The sequence below is a fragment of the Peromyscus leucopus genome, chromosome 9 (assembly GCF_004664715.2).
Source record: "Peromyscus leucopus breed LL Stock chromosome 9, UCI_PerLeu_2.1, whole genome shotgun sequence".
Taxonomy (NCBI): Eukaryota; Metazoa; Chordata; class Mammalia; order Rodentia; family Cricetidae; genus Peromyscus; species Peromyscus leucopus.
In genome coordinates, this window is record NC_051070.1 from 60310936 (window position 1) to 60336477 (window position 25542).

The following is a 25542-nucleotide window of genomic DNA, read 5'->3' on the forward strand; positions in this document are numbered from 1 at the left end:
TGTCTTTACACACACACACACACACACACACACACACACACACACACACACACACATTCTTATTATCCAGTGTGATTTAGCTAAAAAAAAAAGTTTCTAATTTAAATTTTAATTCCTTTATTCTAACTAGGAATACTCAAAGATTTGAGTTTACTCTTCTTATGCAAATTATACAAAGGACATCAGTCTCCAGTAACAATATCCATTATGGTTTATACCTTAAGTACTGGTGTTTCTTGACTTAATTAGCATCTAAAATGTTCTATAGTATAATTTTAATTCTATAGTATAATTTAGTACAAATTTAAAAATGTGTGTGGGCGGGTTGACAACAGTACAGTGACTCCTTATCTTGGGCTAGTTCTAGCCCCTGGGACAGCCATTCCTTGCCCGTGTGTGTCAGAACTAACACCCCGTGACTAATAGATAAGTCTTTTGGACTCTACTAACTTAGCAGACCACTAGCTTCAGCTAGCATCTTGGGCCTACAGAAAAGCTTCCCCCATTTCACTGTACCTGTCTCTCTGATGTACCCACCAATGGGTAAACTTGGCTTGATTTGTGACTTTGTTCTGTAAAACTACAAACCTTCATCAAACTGCTTCCACAATAGAACATGGAGTTTGGGGTAACCTAAATCTACGTTCCTGGGCCATGGTCACTCAAAATGGCTCCAAAATAAACTGTCTCTTATTCCCTTAAAAAAAAAAATAGCCACTGAGAATTTCACATTGATGTCCATGTAAGCATAAGATGAGGCATTTATGTAGAATTTATGTAGAATGAAGGCGGTTATGTAGAGCGGATACAAGTGTACAGTTCAGAATTTAGGTGAGGCCGCAAGCCACCCACTACAATCAGGCTCGCTCTCAACTTGGCCTTAAATAGATCTGGGAAAACAGATGGTTCAAAATCAGTGTTTCAATAAGGGCTCAAGTTCCCACATCTGTTAACTGAGCAGATGGTTCAGTGGCTGTACCTGTGTAAAATCTGCGTGGCCTGGTCACAACCTCACACCCAAGAGCCAACGCAAGAGCTGGGACAGACAACAAAACAAGTCATCTCAGTGATTTGGGTTTTTTTTGGTTTTTGGTTTTTGGTTTTTGGTTTTTGGTTTGTTTTGTGTGTGTGTGTGTGTGTGTGTGTGTGTGTGTGTGTGTGTGTGTGTGTGTGTGTGTGTTTTCAAGACAGGGTTTCTCTGTGTAGCTTTGGTGCCTGTCCTGGATCTCACTCTGTAGACCATGCTGGCCTCGAACTCATAGAGATCCACCTGGCTCTGCCTCCCGAGTGCTGGGATTAAAGGCGTGCGCCACCACTGCCCGGCTAATCTCAGTGATTTGTAAACTGTGCCTATCTTTGTATTTGTAATTATCTTTTGGGGGAAAAAACAGTCTCCAGTTTTGTTTTGGGGACAAAGTCATAAATGCTCAGGAGCTAACGTAAATTCCACCTGTCTGGTCTGAAAAGAGACCCCACTGTGGCCCTGCCTGAGGCTTTCACCCCTCAACCTTCTAGTTACTCTACCTCTGGCAGCCCAGGGAGTTCACTCTCTTCCCAAAGGAGAAGTTGGCACCAAGGGCCCAACTGTGACACCCAATCCTCTCACACAACCATCTCCACCACCTGCCGCCCCGGATGACACTTCAGTTTCCTCCCTGCCTCTCTTCTGTCTTAAGCCCACGAGTGACAAATCTAGTCAGTAAAGTAAATCTAAAGCATGTCAACCATGGACAGCCGTGACTTTCACGTGCTATTTTGTCTGCAGTATAATGAGAATGTGGTGGTTGAAACAGTAGCCATTAGACACATGGATGGGGGCAATGAACTCTCAGTCCTGGGCCCTGAGGAAGGTCCCTCTGCAGTTAACAAACCTAGGGGGAAGGTCCCAGCTTAGAAGCCTGTAAGCTGACTGTGCCACAGCAGTCAGCAGCAATACATGGAGACGCCGGGAAGAGTGAAAGAATATTTGTTCCAATTTCTCTTTTGCCCACAATATCCGCTGGTTTACGGGAAACTTCAAACAAGGCAACAGTCACCCTCCACTCTCTGCAGAGGCACTGGGACAGAGTTCAGTAACAGAGTGTGTTTAGTAGGCAGGCTCATGGCCCTGGATCCGATTCCCAGCACAGATCTATGCGAAAATTCTGCTGCGAAGAGTTTAAGCAGACTTTCTTCAGGGACCGCCAGAGACAAGGTCCTTATCGCTTTATTTCTCAAGATGTCATCCTCAATGAATTGTGGGCAGTGCCCATCTAGTGCCTGCCTTCTTCACTCCGTGTGAGCATCAGGAGGGCGGGAAACAAATGCCATATTTACCACCACATCCTCTGGCCATTGCACGTAGCTGAACAAGCTGTCTGAAGAAACTAAAGAAAGGAGGATTCCCTGTTTCCATGGCTTCACTCCTCCGAGACCACGTTCAGCTTAACAGTACAGTGACACCAACAGGGACCCTAAGTCAGCCCTTCTCTTTAAAGGTCACAGAGATCCAGGAGGCTGTGACAGGTAGGCTAGCCACATACTTGTGGCTACAGCCAGGGAACTAAAAGCACATGTGGTGCACCTGGTAAAGAGGTGGCAAAGAGGACTTCTCACAGGCAGAACCCTGCCAGGACTCTGAGTGGACTAGGAGGATGAGGATGGCAGCCTTCCAGCATCACCACCTGGGCTTCTGTCCCCTCAGGAGCCAGAGCGTCCCCTGCCTGGCTCATCCTTCCTTCTCTGCCATCAGCTCCTACTGCATCTCCATGCACAAATGCCTAGAAGCTCTTGGCTTTAATGTTGCCAGTTCTAGGGGCCTGCCAGGACCAAGACCAGCACTTCTTAGTCAAAGCGCCAACCTGGGAAAGCCAGATGGATTCAGGAAAAGCAACCTTAATTACACACGGCTGGATTCTCTTGGCTTCCTTCCTCCAGGTGAAGGAACAGCTTAGAGAAGAGAATGAGGACAGCAGCTGGGACAGCAGCTGGGATTACATGATGCACCTGCTGTTCATCACTCCCCTGCCTGTCACTCCCCTAGGTCACTCAGCATGTCACACACTGCCTTGCTAGCTGTCAGCATCAAAGTCAGCCTCCACCACTCTTCTCACTCACTACCTCCTGCCCCCTTTCTGGAGCTGAACTTCCACTTCTTACTAAAGATACAGAACATCTACTCTCCTGCCAAACACAACATTTACTCTATTTTGAAAGTAGTCTGAAGGACAAAGTCAAGAAGCTGCCTTCTGCATTTGGAATATTACTTATTATGTACTAGCATAAACCCACAACATGGTCACAGCTGCCTTGTAGCATACATTCACTTATTTTGTAAACAATACCACTTCAACATTAATTAGGGATAATACTAAGTAATTCTCTCTCTCTCTCTCTCTCTCTCTCTCTCTCTCTCTCTCTCTCTCTCTCTCTCTCTCCTCAAAAGGTAAGTTTGCAGAACAATTCATTAGAAGGACCATTTCAGGTACTCTATAATCAATTGTAGTTTATTTCCTTATGTGAAATAACGCTTACTCAAGTTGAACAAAGCTGAAATACTTGCTAAGCAGTTAGTTCCTATGTGCCCTGAATTTGTAAGATTCTGAGAACATAAAAGCCAAATTCTGGGTTTTTTTTTTTCACTTATTTTAAAGTGATTATATAATGTAATGGGTTTCATTATGACAATAAAAGCTAATTACTGATGACTATGGAGACTATATACATGGTCCTTTCACCCCCCTTTCACCTGGGTGTGATACTGAAAGCATACAAGAATGAAAAATTTCAGAGATCGCCTTGCTCTATTAACCTTCTTCATCTAGAAATCCCTGGCACCCATCATTGGCCTATATACAGTAGATAGGTTATAAATGTTTGACTAGCGTGATTTACATATTTATAAATCAATACTGTATATGCACGAGTCTTCATCTGGGTTCATTTAAACATATACATACTGCTCAGTAACACATAAGCTATAATGTTACAAGATCATAGACTCAGCTTTAATACACACTGAAATCACCTAGAGATTTTACTACAATGCAGATTCTAAGCCGGCCGCTTGGGGTAGAACCTGATAGCATAATTCCAATAATTGGTCAGGTGACGCTGAAAACCATCTAAGGATCAAAGGAGGCCGGTTTTAATTCCCTTTAGAAGACTGTACAAATATCTAAAGTCTTACTTCTCAAAGCCAACATACCACTACTAGAGAAGCAGAGCTCATGCCTTTGGGAAATCACATCTATTATTAGACGCCATCATTCCACGGGTGTTTACTTAGTACCCGTGTCATAGTGCCCAGGGGTTTCTGCTGCCTGTTCTGCACAACACAGGGAGCTGTAACTCCCTGTTCGGTTACAGCCACCCCTTGCCTCTTCTTAGTAACTATATGTCAAGTCTGATGAACAGAGAAAAGACTGGTTCTTTTACTTCAAGTGGGGGGGTGGGGAATCAGAATTTTCCCTTTTTCCCCATGCTCCTAAAATATCATTCCTACCACAGCTTAATAGTTAATGCTAGTAGGGGAGGGAGCTAAAATGGCAGGCCTATAACCTATAATTGTGTCTGCTAGAACCAAAACAGGTAAAGCACAGAACCCCAAAAAGTTTCCTCTTCATAGAAAATGGTTGAAAATCAGGTCAGCTTTGTGGCTGCCACCTACCTAACAGAAAATTCTAGAGTCATTTTGACAGCTTCTAAGCTAATTTGACAATCAGTGAAAACCACTGTATCCTTAATGATGCGTTTGTTGCCCGTCCAGCATTTCTAGCCCATTTCCACTCCTTTGAAACACCTGCTGACCAGCAGAACCACTCTCTACAAGGGACTCCAGTGGCCACTCTAGGATGGACTCTGGGAGGCAACCATTACTGCCCTTCTTGACCTCCATTCTGGTCCCTCCACTCATTCTCTGGTCCTGGTGTAGCCTGCCCACAGAAGCCCCTATGTCCAGCTCTCCTCCTTCCCCTAGGGACTCTGCCTCTTGATCCAGACCCAGGGTCCCCCTAGTTCTTTCCTGTCACCCCTTCCAGCCTTTCCATCTATCCCAACTCCAGTCCTTTGTGACAACTGGTCACCCACAGAAACACTCCCTATCAGGGACCCCACGGCCACACTAGGATAGGACCCAGAGTGGTTAACAGCAACCAAGGAACAGAACACCCACCCAACAAAGAAGACAACAGATATCTATGCCAAGAACATCATAACTTCAAATATCATAACTCCAGATGCCTAGATCCCAGGGCAAAACATACATGAAAAGCCAAGACAATATGCCTCTTCCAGAAGGTAGCAACCACATTGTGATAGGTCCTGAGAAAGCAATTTAGCTGAAGCACGAGATAAGGACTTCAAAGTATCAGTTATGAGTATGTTCAAGGACCTCAAAGAGGATATGAATAAATGCTTTAACGGAGACCATAAAAACAAAGAGTTGAAAGAAATAATGAAAACAATTCAAGGTGTGAAGACATAATTTAACAAAGAAGAAATAAAATTATTAAGGAAACCCAAATTGAAAATGAAAACTTACACAAGTGAAACAAAACCTCAGAGATAAGTCTCAACAAGAGATTACAAAACACTGAAGAGACAACTTGTCTTGAAGACAAGGTAGAAGACATGGATAGCTCAGACAAAGAAAGTGTTGAATCAAAACAAAAACAAAATATAGACACAAAACATACAGGAAATCAAGGACACTATAGAAAGACCATAGGTACAGAAGAAGAAGAAGAAACCCAAGTCAAAAGCACAGTAATTTTTTTTAATCATATACTTAACAGCTAACGTAATATAAAAGTGAATACATACCATGTATGTCTTCCTGGGTCTCGGATAACTCACTCAGGATTTTTTTTTTTCTAGCTCTGTCCATTTACCTACAAATTTCATGGTTTTCTTTTTTTTCCTTAAGAGCTGAGTAACACTCCATTGTGTAAATGTACCAAATTTCTTTAGCCATTCTTCTGTTGAGGGACATCTAGGTTGTTTCCAGTTCCCAGCCATTATGCACAGAGCAGCAATGAACATGGTTGGGCAAGTGTCCTTGAGGTAGGATGAAGCATGCTTTGGGTATATGCCCAAGAGTGGTAGAGCTGGGTCTTGAGGTAGATCGATTCCTATCTTCATGAGGAACCATCACTGATTTCTATAGTGGCTGCACAAGTTTGTATGCCCACCAGCAATGGATGAGTGTTCCCCTTACTCCATATCTTCACCAGCATGAGTTGTCACTTGTTTTATTAATCTTAGCCATTCTGACTGGGATAAGATAAAATCTCAAAGTAGTTTTGATTTGTGTTTCCCTGATGGCTAAGGATACTAAACATTTCTTTAAGTGTTTCTCACACTTTGAATTTCCTCTATTGAGAATTCTGTTTAGATCTGTACCTCATTTTTTAATTGGGTTATTTGCTTTCTTGATAGCTAGTTTTTGTTCTTTATATATTTTGAATAATTGCTCTATATCGATGTGTAGTTAGTAAAAATCTTTTCTCATTCTGTAGACTGCCACTTTGTCTGAATGATGGTGTCCTTTGCCATGCAGAAACTTCTCAATTTCATGAAGATCTATTTATTAATTGTTGATCTTACTGCCTGTGCTAACAGTTTTCTCTTCAGAAAGCATTTTCTGTGCCGAAGAGTTCAAGGCTATTTCCTACTTTTTCTTCTATCAGGTTAAGTGTATCTCCACTTTTTCTTCTTTCAGGTTAAGTGTATCTGGTTTTGTGTTGAGACTTTTGGTCTATTTTGAGTTGAGTTATATACAATGTGGTAAGTATAGATCTACTTTCATTCTTCTACATGTAGCCATTCAGTTTGATCAGCACCATTTGTTGAAGATGCTATCTTTTTTTCCAGTGTGCATTTCTGGTTTATATATATATCAGGTTTCCATAGGTATGTGGATTTATGTCTGGGTCTTCAATTCCATTGATCAATGTGTCTGCTTTTGTGCCAATACCATACTGTGTGATTATATGTGAATATTAACTGTTAAGTCAATGATAATCAGGCTACAATCTGTAGAACCATATGATAGGTGTAAAGTAAGGAACTAGAAGGTACAGATAGGTCTTATTAGGAAAGAAAAACAGAATCAATAGTTATGGATGGAGGGAGGGGCTGGAACCAAAGTGGGGAGTAGAAGAGAAGGGAGGATGATAAAGGGAATATAGGGAAAGACAGCTAAAATTAAGAACCATTTGAGGGGTAGTATGGAAAGCTTATACAGTAAAAGTTTCCTAAAATATATACATAAGTGAAGGCAATCTAAATGAAATCGTCAAATAATGGGGGAGACTCAGTCCCAACTGGCCATCTCTTGTCACTAAATGAAGCTCCCAGTTCCAGGACTGGGTTACATCTAATTGGATTGTTGGCCAATGGGGTCCCATGAGAAACCACAAACAACCCAAGGCTATGGCCAAGGCAAATAGGTTACTCTCCACAAAAAGACAGCAAGGCCCAGTTGGTATGCACAATACTGACACAACTCATTTAACATGGAGAAGTCAAGCTGGTGCCTACATAGAGCCTTCACTCCTCTGTGTCAGCATTGGTACAGGAAAGTACTAGGCATGATAGCAAAAGAAAAACTTAAACACCGAGCCAGTCACAAACCCTTTGCTCTACAATGGTGTCCTGCCTGTAAGACACACCAGGACAATGGTGGCACAAAGCTTATGGGAACCAACCAATGTCTGATTAGACTTTAAGGCCCACTCCATGAAATGGAACTAATATCCAACACTGGATGGGTAACCAAGAACCAGAGACTAGATAGTCTGGGAACCTAGGGTAAAACCAATACTACTGGTCTTAAAAAAACAAAACAAAATAGTGATAAAAATGACTCCTAATGACACTGTGCTATACTCATAGATCAGTGCCTTGCTAAGCCATCATCAGAAAAGCTTCCTCCTGCAGCAGATGGGAATTATAGAAGCCAACAGCCAGATTGCAGAGTGAGAGACCTTGGAACACTCAACTCTAAATGGGATGGCTCCATCAAATCTCTCCACTTGGGGCTCAGAGAACCCTGATGAACTGGAGGCAGAAAGAGTGTAAGAGTCAGAGGGGATGGAGAACGCCAAGAGAACAAAGCCCTCTAAATCAACAGAATCAAAGCTCACGTGAACTCAGAGACTGAGGCAGCATGCACAGTGCCTGCACAGGCCTGCACCAGGTCCTCTGCATACATATCATGGCTTCTAGTTTACTGTTTTTATGGGATTCTTGAGTGTATAGACAAGTACGTTTCTGAATCTTGCTCCTTCTCTTGGGCTTTTTCTTCTGCTTGTTTGTCTTGTCCAATTCTGGTATGACAGTTTTTGTTTTATGATATTAGATTTTATTGTTTTATTATTATCTCTTAGAAGCCTGTTCTTTTCTAAGGAGAGACAGAAAGGGAGTAGATCCAGATGGGAGGGGAGATGGAGAGGAACTGGGAGGAGTAGAGGGAGGGGAAACTGTAATCAGGATATATTATGTGAGAAAAGAATCTATTTTCAATAAAAGGAAAAAAATCATAGAAGTACCCCAACCTAAAGTAAGAGATGCCTATTAAGGTACAAGAATCATACAGAACACCAAACAGGCAGGCAAAAAAAAAAAAGAAAAAAGAAAAAAGAAAGAAAAGAAAAAGAAAAAAATTCTCCACAGCACATATTAGAAACATTAAATGCACAGAACAAAGAAAGGATATTAAAAGCTACAAGGGGTAAAAACCAAGTAACATATAAAGGCAAGCTCATTAGAATAACCAACTTTTCAATAGAGACTCTATAAGCCAGAAGGGCCTACAAATTCTAAGAGACAACAAATGGAGCTCAGACTATTATATCTTGCAAAACTCTCAATCACAATCAAGGCAGAGATAGAGATAGATAGATAGATAGATAGATAGATAGATAGATAGATAGATAGATAGATAGATAGAACTATTTCATGATAAAACCGCATTTAACAAATTTCTATACACCAATCCAGCTCTACTGAAGTCAACAGAAGAAAGTTTCAGACTGAACAGAAGGTTAATAACACCAAAGAGGACACAAGGATTATTTAATCCCAGAACAGTACATCAAGGGAGACTGAGGGAGGACACACCATCATCACATCAAATAACAGGAACCAATAAACACTGATGACTTTCGATATTAGTAGCCTCAATTCCCCCAATAAAAAGACACACACTAACAGATTGGATTAGAAAACAGAATCAGTTTTTCTGTTGCATCCAAGAAATCTACCTCACCATCAAAGACATACAGTACCTTAGGTAAAGGATGGAAATGGTATTCCAAGCAACTGGAACCAAGCAGCAAGCACATGTAGCTATTTTAACACCTGACCAAATAAACATCCAATCAAAAGTAATCAGAAGAGATAGAGAAGGACACTCCATACTCATTAAAGGAAAAATCCACCAAGAGCACATTACAATTCTAAATATTTATGCATCAACCCATAGTACCCAAGTTCATAAAAGAAACACTTCTACAGCCAAAAAAAAAAAAAATCACATACTGACCCTAACATAGTGATAGTGGGTAACTTCAATACCCCATTCTCACCAATAGACAGACTATGCAAACAAAAACTAAACAGAAAAAAAATGCTGGGGTTAAATAGCATCATAAATTAAAAACCTAATAGACATCTACAGAACATTCCCCCCAAATATTAAAGAAACCATTTTATTAGAAACTTGTGGAACTTCCTCCAAAACTAACCACATAGTAGTAAACAAACAAGCCCCAACCGATAGAGGAGAAGTGAAAGAATACCCTGCCTCCTGTAAGAACACCCTCAATTAAAGCGGGATATCAACCACAAGAGAGATAGCAGAAAGTATACAAACTCATGGAAAATTAATAACTCACTAGTGAATGAAAAATGGGCCAAGACAGAAATCAGGAAGGAAATATAAAAATTTTTAGAAGTGAATGAAATGAAAACACAACATACCCAAACCTATGGGACAAAAGAAGGTGGTTCCAAGAGGCAAGTTTTTCCACCAAAATCTGGAACAAGACACGGTTGTCCACTCTTTCCATACCTATTCAATATGGTACTTGAAGTCTTACCTAGAGCAATAAGACAACTAAAGGAGATCAAGAGGATATAAATAGGAAAAGAAGTCAAAGTATCTTTATTTGCAGGTGATATGATTTTATAAAAAATAAAAAAAAAAGACCCTAAAAATTCCTCCAGGAAACTTCTACATCTGATAAACATTTTCAGCAAAGTATCAGAGTAGAAATTTAACACATAAAATTAAGTAGCCTTCCTTGATACAAATGAAAAACATACTGAGAAAAAAATCAAGGAAACAGTGCCTTTCACAATAGCTGCATATGTGTGGATAACTCTAACCAAGCAAATGAAAGACTTGTATAATAAAAACTTTAAGACACTGAAGAAATTGAGTAAGACACCAGAAGATGTAAAGATCTCCCATGCTCATGGATTAGTAGAATTAATGCTTTTAAAATGGCCATTCTACCAAAGCAATCTACAGATTCAATGCAATTCTCATCAAAATTCCATTTCATAATTCTTCACAGAAACGAAAATGACAATCTTCAACTTCACATGGAAAACATAATATACATAAATATATATGTATGTAATATATATATATATATATATATATATATATATATATATATATCAGCTAAAACAATCTCAGCGTTTTTGATCCCAGCACTCAGGAGGCAGAAGGCAGGCAGATCTCTGAGTTTGAGGCCAGTCTGGTCTCCAGAGTGAGTTCCATCCAGGACAGACAGGGCTGTTACACAGAGAAAACCTGTCTCGAAAAAACAAAACAAAACAAAAACTCAAATAATAAAATAACTGCTGGAGGTGTCATCACTCCTGATTTCAAGATGTACCACAGAACTATAGTAATAAAAATAGCACGATATTGGCATAAAAATAGACACAGTGATCAATGGAATTGAATCAAAGACCCAAACATAAAACCACACACCTGATTTTTGACAAAGACGACAAACATACACACTGGAAAAAAGACAGCATCTTCAACAAATGATGCTAGGTAGTCAAGTTGGGTGGCTGCATGTAGAAGAATGCAAAGAGATCCATATTTATCACTCAGAACAAAACTCAACTCCAAAATCAAGGACATCACCATAACACCAGATACCCTGAATTTGGTAGAAGAGAAAGCAGGAATAGGCTTGATCTCATTATTATCACAGGAATGGACTTTCTGATCAGGACATCAATACTGTAGGTATTAAGATCAACAATTAATAATTGATACCTCATGAAAGTGAATAGGTTCTTATGGCAAAGGACACCATCATTTGGACAAAGCAGCAGTTCATTGGACAAATGAACATACTTGCTCATCCATGCTCATTGCTGCTATACTCATAATAGCCAGAAACTGAAAACAGCTAGATGTCCATCAACGGACAAACAAATGTGGTGCATTTATTCAATAGAATACTATTTAGCTATTAAGAAAAATAAAATTTGCAAATTATACACCTAATAGAGGGCTATTATCTACAATATATAAAGAACTAAAACAACTGGACATCAAGAAAACAAGCCAATGGGGTACAGAACTGTCTTAGTTAAGGGCTCCTCTTGCTGTCAAGAGACACCATGACCACAACAGCTCTCTTTAAGCCAGCTCTCTCTGGCTTAAAGGTTCAGAGGTTTGGTCCATTATCGTCATGGCTGAAAGCATGGCAGCCTCTTTAAGCCAGCTCTCTCTGGCTTAAAGGTTCAGAGGTTTGGTCCATTATCGTCATGGCTGAAAGCATGGCAGCACTCAGGCAGACATGGTGCTGGAGAGGACTACATCTGAATCAGCAGTCAGCAGGACGAGAGTAAGCAACTGTGCCTGGCTTGAGATTCTGAAACCTCAAAGCCAACCCCCTGTGACACACTTCCTCCAACAAGGCCACACCTCCAAATCGTGCCCCTCCCTGTGAGCCTATGGAGGCCATTTTCATTCAAATCATCACAAGAACTAAACAGAGTTCTCAAAAGATGAAATGTTTAGTGGCTGAGAAATATTTAAAGTAATGTTTGACATCTTTAGCCATCAGAGGAATGCAAATTAAAACTATTTTGACATTTCATCTTACCCTGAACTCAGAATGGCCAAGAAAAATGAAGCAAATGACAGCTCATGCTGGTAAGGATTTGGGGAAAAGGGAACACTTATTGCTAGTGAGAATGCAAATTTGTACAACCACCATGGAAATCAGTGTGGAGGTTCCTTAAAAAGCTGACAATCAATCTTCCACAAGAACCAGCTATATCATTCTTGGACATATTCTTAAAGGTCTCTACATCCTACTCCTGGCATATTTGCTCATCCATGTTCATTGCTGCTATACTCATAATAGCCAGAAACTGAAAACAGCTAGATGCCCATCAACTGACAAACAAATGTGGTGCATTTATACAATAGAATACTATTTAGCTGTTAAGAAAAATGAAATTTGCAAAAAAAAAAAAAAAAAAAAAAATGATGCAGGTAGAAACAATCTTCCTGAGTGAGGTAACCCAGACCCCCCAAAAATCATATATTGCATTACTTCTTTTATACATAGATGTTAGCTTTTAACCTTTAGATATGTGTTTCAATCCAAATAACCACAGATGTTAGGTACCTAGCAAGGCACTAGGGAGGAACAGAAGTAGATCTTCCAGTGAAGGGAAAACAGAGTACAGTGTTACAAAGAGATAGAGGGGAAACTAGAAAAGAAGAACCAAGTGGAGAGTAGGATGGGAGAGCAGGGGAAAGAAAGGAATATGGGGAAAGATAATTCACAATAAAGGCTTTTTGAAAAACCACACAGAAACCTACAACCATATATATGTGAATGGGAAAAAATTCAAATGGTGTCATCTTATAACGGAGGAGGCAATTGTCCTAACTAGACATTTTATGCCACTAAATAAAACCTCCCATACCAGGCATCTTGTTGAGTTACTGGGTAAAGTGGTATCATGAACCCCACCCCACCCCCGCCCCCCACATCACAGGCTACTACCAGGTCTAATGGTTGTTCTCCACAACCTGATCAAGGCCTATTGCAGAAAATAACACTTAAGTCATAGAACATAGAGAAGTTGAGGTGTTACCCAACTAGAAGCTTTTCCCCTACTGACTAGTACTCATGGTATTAAAAGGTACTCTGCACACTACCAGAGGAAAAAGTAATCATCAATATCACTGACTATAACAGCAACAAGCCTGCAATATATACTGGTACAAGCACAGCATGAATATTATGAGAGTAACCAACAACTTTTTTAATTGGGTAGAAGGCCCACTCATGAGATGGAACCCATACCTGACACTGCTAATGTAGCCAAACACTGAGACTGGACAGGTCATGGGCCCAAGGGAAATCCTACTACTATTATTCTAAAAAAGGAACATAACATAAAATATCTCCAAATGACATATTGGTATGCCCATAGAAGCTTTTTCTTGCAGTAGATGGTAATTAACTGGGATCTACAACTGGACACTGTGCCTAGTGTGAGAGACTTTGGAGCACTCAGTCCTAAACGGGATGTGCTCATCAGCCCCTACCCTCAGTTCTCAGATATCTCTGCAGAAGAGGAAGTGGAAAGAGACAGAGGTGATGGGTGACCGAAGAAACAGTGGCTTGCTGACACAACAGGACCATTCACTTATGAACTCAAAGAGACTAGCAGCACAAACAAGCCCTGCACAGATTCAAGCCAGCCAAATCCCAGAAGGCAAGAAGACGGAAGTCCCACCACTCACCAGGAAGCTATTTACAATCAATACCTGAGAGGAAAAGGAAAATCGGGTTTTTCCAATGGATTTGTCACGGCATATATCAACTCTAGGGCAGGCCCATGTCCAGCAGTAGTTGGCCAACACAATGAACTCCATGAGTTTAGTTTTGTTTTATGTGTGGATAAGTGGGGAGGGGGATATTTGTTTTCTTTTGGGTCTTAGTGGGGTTTGTTTGTTTTGATTTTCATTTGGGGGGTTGTTTTGGTTCTGTTTCTTGAAACAGAGAAAACATGAATTTGGGTCAGTTGGAAGGTGGGGAGGATCTAGGATGAGTTGTGGGGAACACAATCAAAATATACTATATAAAAATTACAAAAAATAAATCATTCGGTCATGAACAGGCAAACTCTTCTGCTAGAGGCATAGACAAAAATCACCTAAAACCTACTTTGGCTTGGCACAGTGTCATGTACTTCTGAAGGTGGGATACCTCTGAAGGAATGAGACACACACTACAGATAGCCAAAGATCATATGAGTCCTAACAAACCAGGGAGATTTTTCTACAATGCCAACTTTAACTAAGAATAAATGGATGCCAGGCATGGTTGCACAGGCCTTTAACACCAGTACTCTACCCCCCAACAGTGGGGATATAGGGGGAGACAGAAGCAGATGGACCTCTGTGAGTTCAATGCCAACCTGGTCTACACAACAAGTTCTAGACCAGACAAGGCACACAGTGAGACTTAACAGAAAAGAAAAGAAAAAAATGTTTACTATAATAAATTCAAACAATTATTTTACACCAAAACAAACAGAATAAACCTCATTAATTTTAAAGAATGAAATCTCTGGAGGGACGATCTGGGAAGTTCTCTTCTTTCCCGTCCTCTCCTCCCCTTTCTCTTTCAGCTCTATGGTCTCCCAGAGGGGAGAACTGGCTGTAGCCCATGATTTGAGTCCACTACTGCCTTGACGGCTTATGCTGATGATGGCTTATGCCAGTGACGGCATGGCTGGTCCAACTCTTGTACCCATCAGTACAAGGACATATTTCTTTAGAAAGATCTTGGCAAAATGAGACCCACTTCTAAATAGAATGTTTCAAGCCTAAGTAAGTCCTTGAGAACTGAATGCTCAATGCTGAATGTCTTGAATTTTGAAAAGATGGTTTAACAATAATATAAGGACAAATTCACTCCATAAATGTAACCACCTGACAGAACTCTGAATTGTCTAAGGACACAAATTCCAAATAGTTAAAGCGAAGTGAGAAAGAGGAGGGAGACTGCTGTCATCAGAGAGGCTGTGTCTTTTTCCATTCCTCTCATTCTGAACCTATGAATCTATAGTCAATTTCCACACCATATCTTACTTTTCACAGTGAGAGCCTAGAAAACTACAGAATTATTCAATCTGGGACTTTTTGGTTTAATGAGATCCCCAACCTTTAGTCTTAGTTACTCAAGAAAAATATACAAAAAAGGTAAACAGGGAAGGAAGGGCCACTGGGGTAAAGATCTGGAGACCAAGATACTTACAAGGCATTGCATGGTATATGCTTGGCCAGTACTGTCCACTGTCCCTCTTTAACCAAACACGAACTGTCCTATAACAAAGGAAAATGTATACATGAAATCACAGCACTTGGAGTCATGCAAAGATAGTAATACACAGAAATCAAACTTTTTTTTTTTCTTTTTTCTGAGACAGGGTTTCTCTGTGTAGTTTTGGTGCCTGTCCTAGATCTCGCTTTGTAGACCAGGCTGACCTTGAACTCAGAGATCCACCTGGCTCTGCCTCCCGAGTGCTGGGATTAAAGGCGTGTGCCACTACTGCCCGGCTCAAACTTTTTAACATTATATATGTACAGATTCATGATAGGTATAATAGACAGAGATGCATACTACATGAACCTATCTAAAAACCCTATATTCCTTACATTTTAGATAATAGTTTTATAGATTCTGAGGAATCCATACAATGTATTTGCAGTCCTTAATTTTAAGGGTGCTGTACACTCACTCACAATTACATAACCCTCGAAATGCCACCCTCACGTATGAATGCATACATCTACCATGAAAGTTTTTGAAAATTTTTTCACTTTATTGTTTTGTCTTTCAAAGTAACTGGCCTTTGCACTAGTGACCTGGAAGCATCCACTGTTCTAGGGAACCATAGGTCTTTACTAGTGAACACAGAGAAACTGCTCTGCAAAGAAAGTACAGATATCACATAAAATAATATTTAACATGTGACAGGAAGAGGATACAACAGTTACATTCACATCTTGCAAGCCAGGCCTTTATCTCAAGAAACAGGTTTTCCAGGTACACAGGCATGTACACACACACACATACACACACAAATAAAACACCTTTTAAATTAACGCAATCAATACAGGAGTGATATCCTAGAAGATGTTGGGATAAAACACTGAAAAATCAGTCCCTCAACCAAATCAACTACTGAGTTGACAAGAACTGTTAAAATCAATTATTTCAAATTCTGAGGTCTACTACATAATGTTTTCAGCACCTGGAGAAATACTGAACTAGGAACAAAAGTGGGAGAGGGTGGCACTGAATTCTACCATTCAGTAACTTCCAACATCTGTGGTGATATATTGTGTACCTTAATAAACTTGCCTGAGGATCAGAGGACAGAGCCAGCCACTAGATTAGACATAGAGGTCAGGCCGTGGTGGCACACACCTTTAATGCCAGCACTTGAGATCTTATGCCTTTGCTTGGAAAGCACACACACCTTTAATCCCAGGAAGTAATATGGCAGGTAGAGAAAGGTATATAAGGCGTGAGGAAACAGGAATTCACTCTATTTAGGCTGCAGATTTTGTAGAGGTAAGAACTAGTGGCTGGCTGCTCTGCTTCTCTGATCTTTCAGCTTTCACCTTGATATCTGGCTCTGAGTTTTTTATTAAAAGACCATTAAAGATTCGAACATCAAACATCCAGGCTCCATCTGGCAGGTAGCCATGGAGAATGGCTTGTTTCCTAGAGTAGCCTGCTGGAGCGAGGGTGGAGACAAGTCCTCTACAATGTGAAGACACGTGTTCCGATTTACCTGACTGTTCAGTGAGTGACCAGGACAGAGGCTGACCATCAGCTCAACCCTCTCAGGGCTGAAGAGCTTCCCATGCAGATTCCTTAAAGAAATGAATGACAGCAACATTCCTTTCTCTTACTGGACCCAGATAGTTAGCTGACCTCAGAGACATCAGAAAGAATTTTCAATGATTATACACAGGGAATACAGTCCTTGTAAAAAAAATCACACAGTAAGAAAGACAGCTACACTCCAGAGAACCTGACTTCAGGATTACTACATTCTTATCTGCTCTCAACAGGAAACTGTGAAGTACACAATGAAACAGAAGATATGGATCACCTCAAGGAGGGAAATGAAATTGATAGAACTATCCAGAAGAAGTGCAAGCATTGGGCTTACTGGCAGACTGCCTAAAAACTCACAGACAACAAAATAAAACCAGGATGAGAATGTACGACTGGACCGGGAACCTCACTTCTGATGACCGTTCTGTAAGGAAACTGGGTAGAAATACTGCAAAGCACAGGGACGGGAACTAAACACCTGGGAAGCGCCTGCAGGAGGTCTGAGCACAAAAGAGAAGAGGCAAGCCTGAAGCTAGGACGACTGAGTCCAAATGAGAAGCTGAACTGAAAAGAATAACAAACCAGATAAAATAAGCAACAACGGCAGCTTAGGAGAGCCGTGCGGCATCATTTACGTTATCAACACACAAATATGGGAGTCCTGCAAGAAGAGAAAGGGAGAGAAAAGTATTTCAGGAAAAACAGACAGAAATTTACCAAATTTGATGAAAGACATACACATCCAAGCAGCTCAAAGAAATCTAAGAAGATAGACTGAACCAGATTTAACAGACAGATTAAAATCAAATCATCAAATGCAAATGGGGAAAATCTTAAAGGCAGCGAGAGAAAAACAACTTATTTCACACAACAGGGCATCAGTAACCAAATTCTCATAGAAGCAGCGGGCAGAAAGGTGAGGGGCTAAATGAAATAACTACCATCCAAGAACTACCCACTGACCCACCATGCAGAAATGAAAGAAAGTCTAAGTGGGGACTCCATATCAATGCATCGCTGAACCCCAACTGAAGCTCCTCCCATTTGCAGTAGATGGTGGTTAACACAGGGCCCAAAGCTGACCAACATGTCAGGAGTAAGCGACTTCTCAGCCCCAGTGGGAAGTTATATCCTTGGCACACACAAACACCCCAAGGCTCCGGGATCACTGCAGAAAAGGGAGCAGTGTCAGAGCCAGAAGACGTGGATGACCACAGAGAAACATCTTCAGGACACAGCACAACAGCTGCACTATGAACTCACAACGACTGTAACAGCATGTATAGAACCTGTGCCAGATCGAAGCCCGGCATACAGGGGAAAGTTGGACACGCAATGTCGCCCCTAGCAAATGAAGCAAATGGCAGCTGTTAGGTACTGAAGAGGAGGAGCTGGTCTTCTAAGAGTACATCTCCTGGAAAGTTGACTGTGCTCCAGGGGAAGACCACACAGCCAAGAACATCTGGGCAGCACAAACTGGTCTTCAAGGGGGTTGTTTTACTTCCTTTAAAAAAGAGAGGGCATGAAGTCAGTGGGTAGACAAAGTGGAGTGGATTTGGGAAGAGGTGGGGGAGGGCAAATATGATATACCATTTGTATAAAACCAAAAACTCTCAAAGAACTAATAAAATAAGTTTAAGACCTTAAAATCCAAACCCTCCCATAAATGAAGGGGGAAATTAAGATTATCCTAGATAAACAAAAGCTAATAAAAATGAATCGTGTACAACTTTCAATTACAGATAAAGCATCTAGACCAGTGGTTCTCAACCTTCCTAATGCTGTGACCCTTAAATACAGTTCCTCATGTTGTGGTGACCTCTAACCATAAAATTATTTTCATTGCTACCTCATAACTGTATTTTTGCTACTGTTATGAGTTGTAATGTAAATATCTGATATGCAGGTTATCTGATATTCGACACCTGTGAAAGGGCCGTTCAACTCCCCAAAGGGGTCGCAACCCATATGTTGAGAACGCTGATCTAGACAGAGGATCAACAAGAAAGTCAAAGGTCTGAGTCACACAATCAATGAGATCTCCAGGCACATGATATCCCAATGGCAGAACATACAACTGACATGTACAATACATAACCCATTCTCTAGCCAGGATGGAATGAAGCTAAAATCAGCAACAGAAGGAACAGTAGGGGAAAGCCACAATGAGTTGAAAGAAAAAAAAATTACGAAAATTAGAAAACACTGTAAGATAAACTGAAACGAAAGCAAAACACAACAAAATCTAAGAGGTAAAGTAAAAGTTTAGATGAAAATTTATGGCAGTCAATGTCTATGTTAAACAAGATCACAAGGCAACAACCTAACTATATACTTAAGGCACCAGAAACAGAGCAAACCAAACCCAATGCTAAGAGAAGGATGGGGAATAGTAGACTAGATCAAGGAAGGGGGAAAAAAAAAAAAACACCAAACACTAACAATAGAGTCAATGAAACTAAGTCAAATTTAACAAACTGAGAGGCAACTGAATTAAATTGGAAATGATGGTGTTTGAAGGGCTCTAGGAGGCCCAAGACTGGCAGGCATGGCTCTGGCAGGTCTTGCCCTCCCGCTTCCTCTCCCTTGCTGACTGTTAGATTACAGTCTAAAGCGAGCCACCAAGTCCATTCCCTTATTTGCCTACTTCCTCCTCCTGAGGATGACCACAAGGTCCAGCTGTCAAAGTATTTGTCAAAGTCCAGCAATCAAAAGCCCCCTTTTGGTTACCCTAGTTAAAACCAAGTCATCCTAACATGGGTGTGTGTGTGGGGGGGGGTCCCCTTTTCCCTTTATAAACTGCCATTTGCTTATGGTCCAAGTCTGTCTCCTCTCCATCCAGAGGCAAACATCCACCTGTCCCTCTGGGGCAAACATCCCTCCCCCTCTCCCTTGTTCCCTTTCCCTTCTCCCTCTTCCTCTGTCTCCTGTCATTGTCTCTTATTCCCTGCCCTCTGTTCCTCTAGGGCACATAAATATCCTTTGTGCTGAGAACTTGATCTTTGGGGTGTCCTGTGCTGACTCAGATCCTTTCACAGTTACAAAAGAAAATTTGAATATTCTAAGATAGTTCTTATATGCTTGTAAATAAGATAATCTGGAATAAACAGTCACATTTCTGAGACATACTAGCTACAGGACAGACTGCAAAAGAAATAGATAGCCTCAGCAATACTAATGCCAGCAGAAAGTTAATCTATAATCAAAAACTTCAAAATAAAGTTCAAGACCAAAGTGGCTTCACTAGCGAGGTCAACCAAATATCTGAGGGAAAACTGACAAGGATTCTATTCAAATTTCCAGAAAGAAGAGAGAATACTTTATAAGATACTCTAGTGGCTGGTTTTTTTGTTACCAAAACCAGGCAAATATATCATTAAAAAACTCATGTTCATATTTCTTGTGAATATAGATACCAAGTTTCTCAACAAAACACTAGCAAATCAAACTCAAGAGCATAACAGAAGGACTGTATTTATGAACCAGTGGGACATATTCCAAAATGCAAGGGTCATTTAGAATAAGAAAATCAATTCATATAGCACAGTTTATCAGTAAAATAGAGCATCTATGACCATCTAACTCAACCTTCTAATTTTGTGACCCTTTAATACAGTTCCTCATGTTGTTCATGAAATTATTTTCATTGCTACTTCATAACTGTAATTTTGCTACCATTACGAATTGTAATGTAAATCTCTGTGTTTTCTGATGGTCTTAGTCGACCCCACCAGCCACAGGTTGAGAGCAGCTGATCTAACTGGAATGCACTTGACAAAATTCAGGTTTTCATGATAAAGAGTACACCTCGAGCAGAAGAAGTCTTCCTTAACTTAATGCAGAGCATCTATTAGTTGCTTTCTTGTCTCTACAAATGAAATACTTAAAGAAGCAACTCAAGGATGATTTTATTTTGGCTTACAGTTTGAAGATACAGTCCATCATAGCAAGGAAGGCATGGTGCCTAGTCACATGAGTGCAAAGCACAGAACAAAGAGACAAACGCTGGTGTCGGTCCCCATAAGGCCCGGGTGTGAGGCCCAGTGTAACTTCTTGAACCTAGCTCAAGTTTGGCGACCTGTCTTTGGACATGACTTCCGCATAAGAGAGACTCAGCTCTACACGACCTAGAATCACCTCTGCCTAGTAACTGCTGAGATGGCATAATCTCATTGGCCTGCTACCCTCACCCCATCCCCTCCACACCCCCCAAACTATATAAGTCCACACCTGATGCAAAAAAAACGAGTTCCTGCTTTGAAAAGACTTCCAGCTCAGTGTGCTTCTCTCCAGTGGAATGGGGACGTCTGGGCCATCAACACTCACCATCCTGCTCAGCCCCAGCTGGACCAGTCCTGCCTCCGCCCTACCTGTGGGTCAGCCCGACATGCTAGTAAGCAGCTGGCTTTCCCCTCCTCCCCGTGTTATCCAATCCAACTCAGAACCCCATCTACAGGATGCAATCACTCACATTCGGAGTGAGTCTTCCTCTCTGAAATTCTCCTTGTAAATGTTGGTACAGATATGCCCAATGTCTCATAGATGATTCCAAATCCAGTCAAGCTGACAATGAAGATGAACCACACTGGGTAGTCATGGAAAAGTCACACTAACAGCATACTCACTGATTAAAGAATGAAAGCTTCCCCTAAAAACTAAGAAGAAGGAAGGTATGCTCCCTATTTTTTTGAACCACTGCCAGCACAACTTGAATAACTAGTCAAATAAATAAAGGGTGCAATGGTTAATCTTAATTGTCAAGTTGACTGGTACCATCACATGGGCTCAGGTCCTACACTGAATGAAAGCAGAAAATAGCATTCATCTCTGTTTCCTAGTTGCAGACAATGTGACCAGCTAGCTCATGCCCCTTGCCTCCATGTCCTCCACACCTTGATAGACTGTATCACCTCAAACTGTAAGCCAAACTCCCCCCTAAACTGCTTCTTGTCAAACATTTACTCACAACAAAAGTCACTAGTAAAGTCATCTAAATTGGAAAAGGAGTAAAGTAACTCTATCTGTACTAGGGATGGGAAGGGAGGGGAGGGCAGAGGAGAGGAGAGAAGGTTCCTGTTCCAAGGGCTTTGACACCCTCTTCTGACAGGCATACACATGGTATGTACACAAAATACTCATACCCATAAAATAAACATCAAAAAATGTAGCATGAATCTTAAAGAGTCTTGTTAATAAAATCAAACCTGAGGTCAGTTATTGGGGTGAATGCTGGAAGATCAGAGAGACAGAACAGGCCACAGCTACCTCACCTCGCCAATTCCTCAGGTGATCCTGTTTCCTCAGACTGGAAGCCTCTGAGTCCTCATCCAGAATGAATCTCAGCTGAACTGCTGCTCCAAAGCCTGAAAGCTTAACCAGCCAAATGCTTCTAGTTTCTGGTCTTCACACCTTATATATCTTTCCTTTCTACCATCACTCCCTGGGATTAAAGGCTCATTTTCTGGGAGTAAAGGCGTGAGTCACCATGCCTGGCTGTTTCCAATGTGGCCTTGAACTCACAGAGATCCAGAGGGATTTCTACCTCTGGAGTTCTAGGATTAAAGGTGTGAGTGCCACCATTTTCTAGCCTTTGTATCTAGTGGCTGTTCTGTCTCTGACCCCAGAAAAGTTTATTAGGGTGCACAATATTTTGGGGAACATAATACCACCACAGAGGTGGTGGTAGAGGAAGGAAGGGAAGAAAAGAAGAAAAGAAAAGAACTGTAATTCAGAGACAAGTTAAGACAGTAGAGGTCAGTGTGCTGGGGAAGGAAACTGTAAGCTGCTGAACCCCTGCCCTCTTTCACTGGGTTGGGGTGGGTAGGGGGAAGCTGCACACATTCACAGGGATAGATGGCATAGACAGAACTATAGTAAAGGGAGGTAAGGACTAAGACTATGGGAGCATGTGGAGGTTCTGGACACTGAGTACACGACTCAAGTTAGGCAGAGAACAACTGGGGAGGAATGGAGGGCGTTCTTGATATGGGAGCAGATGGCCAGCCAGGGAGACTGCCCTAGTGAGCAGCAATGGTGAGAAAAGGACCAGTCAGAAGGCCATGGAAGGCTGAGGAGGCCACTTAAAATAAGGAGCCAGAGACAGAATCCCATTTGTTTGTGAGAAGCCAGGGCAAGTCCTGGTTACCCTGAAGTAGCTGGTTTGCCCACTCCTCAAAGGAACAAGAGGTCATTTATTCTGAGCCAATTATGACAGGCCATGGTCTGGGGACAGGAATTTGGGTTATAGCAAATACCATGTTCTACACTGACAGTAAATACAAGAGCTTTTATTAGTTAAAGAGAAACAAAGCCATAAGCCAGGCCAAATACAGTGCACAGGTAGGGACCACAGGCTGGTGACATTCTTTGTTTAATAGTCAGAAGCTATTAAGCTACTAAGAAGATGTAGGCAGGGACAAGAGATAGTAATATACATTATGCACATGTATGAAAATGATACAATGATACCCATTATATATTAGTAGTATATGCTAATAAAAACATAAAGAAAAAATACATGTCAAAGGTTTAAGAGGTAGTCAAAAGAATTCAGGCCAGATACTGAAGTGGGCAACAGGCTTTCAAAGAGACTAAAAAGCAGTCCCAGATAACTGGTTCAGTGAAGGGTTAATGACCTAAAACAATGAACCTGAGACAGCTGAGAAACTCCAGACCTAAGAACACCTGCCTGACAAGAAAGCAACATCCAGAACATCTGCTGAACTCATTCAGCCTTGGAACTATAAGGAGCACATCCACTGAGAAAACTTTCCTCCCCAATGGTTCCCTCCTATGAAGGGAAGTCCTTATGAAGCCCCAAGTCCCCCGCACCTGGGTGCAGACTCCACTACCAGGGACAGACTGGTGTCCTTCAATCGCTCTGCTTCTGTTAAGGTTGCCTTACTCTTTCTCTTATTTCCACATTGCCTTGATCAACCCTGACCTAACAAAGAGCAAGGGGGTGATTGTACAAAGGGGTAGAGAGAGAGAATGCCAAGGGTCTAACCCATGAGGACTGATTATTAGTGGTTGGGATTCGACCTGGCAGGCTTGGATGTGGGTATCAGTGAACAGTGGTGCTTTTCATTAGCAAGGGATTGTTTTTTTGTGGGAGGCAGTTGTTTATGTTGGAACCCGCTGAGTTTGGGAATAGTTCACTCAGGGCTGTCACAGCAGGAAACTGCCTACCTGGTATTCAGTGTAAGGTGTGAGCTGGGAGTCACAGCACACAGGAGCTGAGATCGGTAAATAAGAAGGGAAGGCTGCACACAGCCCACTGAATAGCACCAATGCCAAGGAGCGAGGAAGAAAAACAAGTGCCAAGATCTCTCAGGTAGGTGACTGAAGAGCAAAGAACTGCCCTTTAGACACAGAGTGTGCCCTGATTTCAGACCTAGAAAGTAAGGTCATTGTCATCGAGATACCTACGAACTACACAGTGAACACACAATTAAATACTATCTTCAGAGCTCATTTTTCTGAGGAGAAAAGGGAGGGTTCGGGTTGTCAACAAACATTGCACCACAGGTTGCTAAGCTACTAGGAAAAAAAAGGAAAAAAAAGACAATCTACCCATGTTGAAATCTAGGCTTTTAAAAATGTGCCTGAGAATGAGGCAACTTTCATTAGTTACCATGGCAACGAGCTTCAATTCCCTGAGGACAACTGTTTTTGCATTACTGAAGTAACTTGGGGTGAGGGGTAGAGAGCAAATTCCACTGTGTGTGGTAAATCTGGATTTCCAGGGAATGCCTCTCCAATAGATGACTCATACTGCAGCAGCAATACCCAAGCAAGGAACATGCCCCCGGCAATCTGTTAACAGGAAAAGTTTGAGCCATGGGCTGTCAGTCAGTGTCTTTTGGTAGTTTTTACAGTAATTGGTTTAAAGGCTACAAAATGTTCCAAACACAAAGACAACTGCAGAGATTCTGAGACAGTGTATGTGAAAGATTAACTTAAAGAAAAAAGCTCTCTCTTTGATTACTAGATTTCTGATTACTGTGTTGTTCCTAATACTGCATTCCACTCACACAGTAAAAAAACTAAATCTAATCTTCATCAATGATGCCCTGTGTATTTTTGGTGTCCAGAAGCTGCCAGTGCATAACGACAGTTAAAGCTGGGTGCCATCCAGTCCCTGGTCATTTCTGCCACAGAGTTCAGTTCCTCAAATCAAGGACCCCACTATGAAAGACCTACACCACTTTGCTGACTCACAGACACCAGTCATGTTCTTCGATGCAGCAACCCTTAACCAGCGCCATCTGTCGGTAGCTGGAGAAGAGGTGTAGAATGCTACAGCCCAACACCTTGAGTGAATTACTGCTCAACAAACATTACCAGCCTTTGGTCATTTGAAGTCACACAGGAGCCAGTAAGGTGTGCCCACGACAGCCACCTTCCCTGGGCATTTCACCATTGGAGGCCTGTCTCTTTTACTCCAAAGTCTGGGAGTAAAAAATAAACCTCCACAGTTTACATTGATTACAAAAATCACAAGCAAGAGGCATGATTGTCAGGTTTGAAACTACTTTTAAGTGGGTAAAATGGAGCCTAAAAAGGAAGATAAAGGGACCCACGTGACAGGTGCACATAACGAAGATGATAGCCACAACTGCACTATCATCCATCACCACTCATG

At 41.4% G+C, this 25542-nt stretch overlaps 1 protein-coding gene across 2 annotated transcripts in view; it reads right to left on the reverse strand.

Moving 5' to 3' along the window:
* The window catches only part of Wdfy2 (WD repeat and FYVE domain containing 2), a 144345-nt gene that overhangs the window by 70295 nt on the left and 48508 nt on the right, over window positions 1–25542 (reverse strand). The window contains exon 2 of one of the 2 annotated variants that reach the window (XM_028884167.2): window positions 15303–15370. The exons of the other annotated variant lie outside the window; for it this stretch is intronic. Coding sequence (XP_028740000.1) covers window positions 15303–15370 — 68 coding nt within the window. The remainder of the gene's footprint in view (window positions 1–15302; window positions 15371–25542) is intronic. 2 annotated transcript variants of the gene reach the window in all.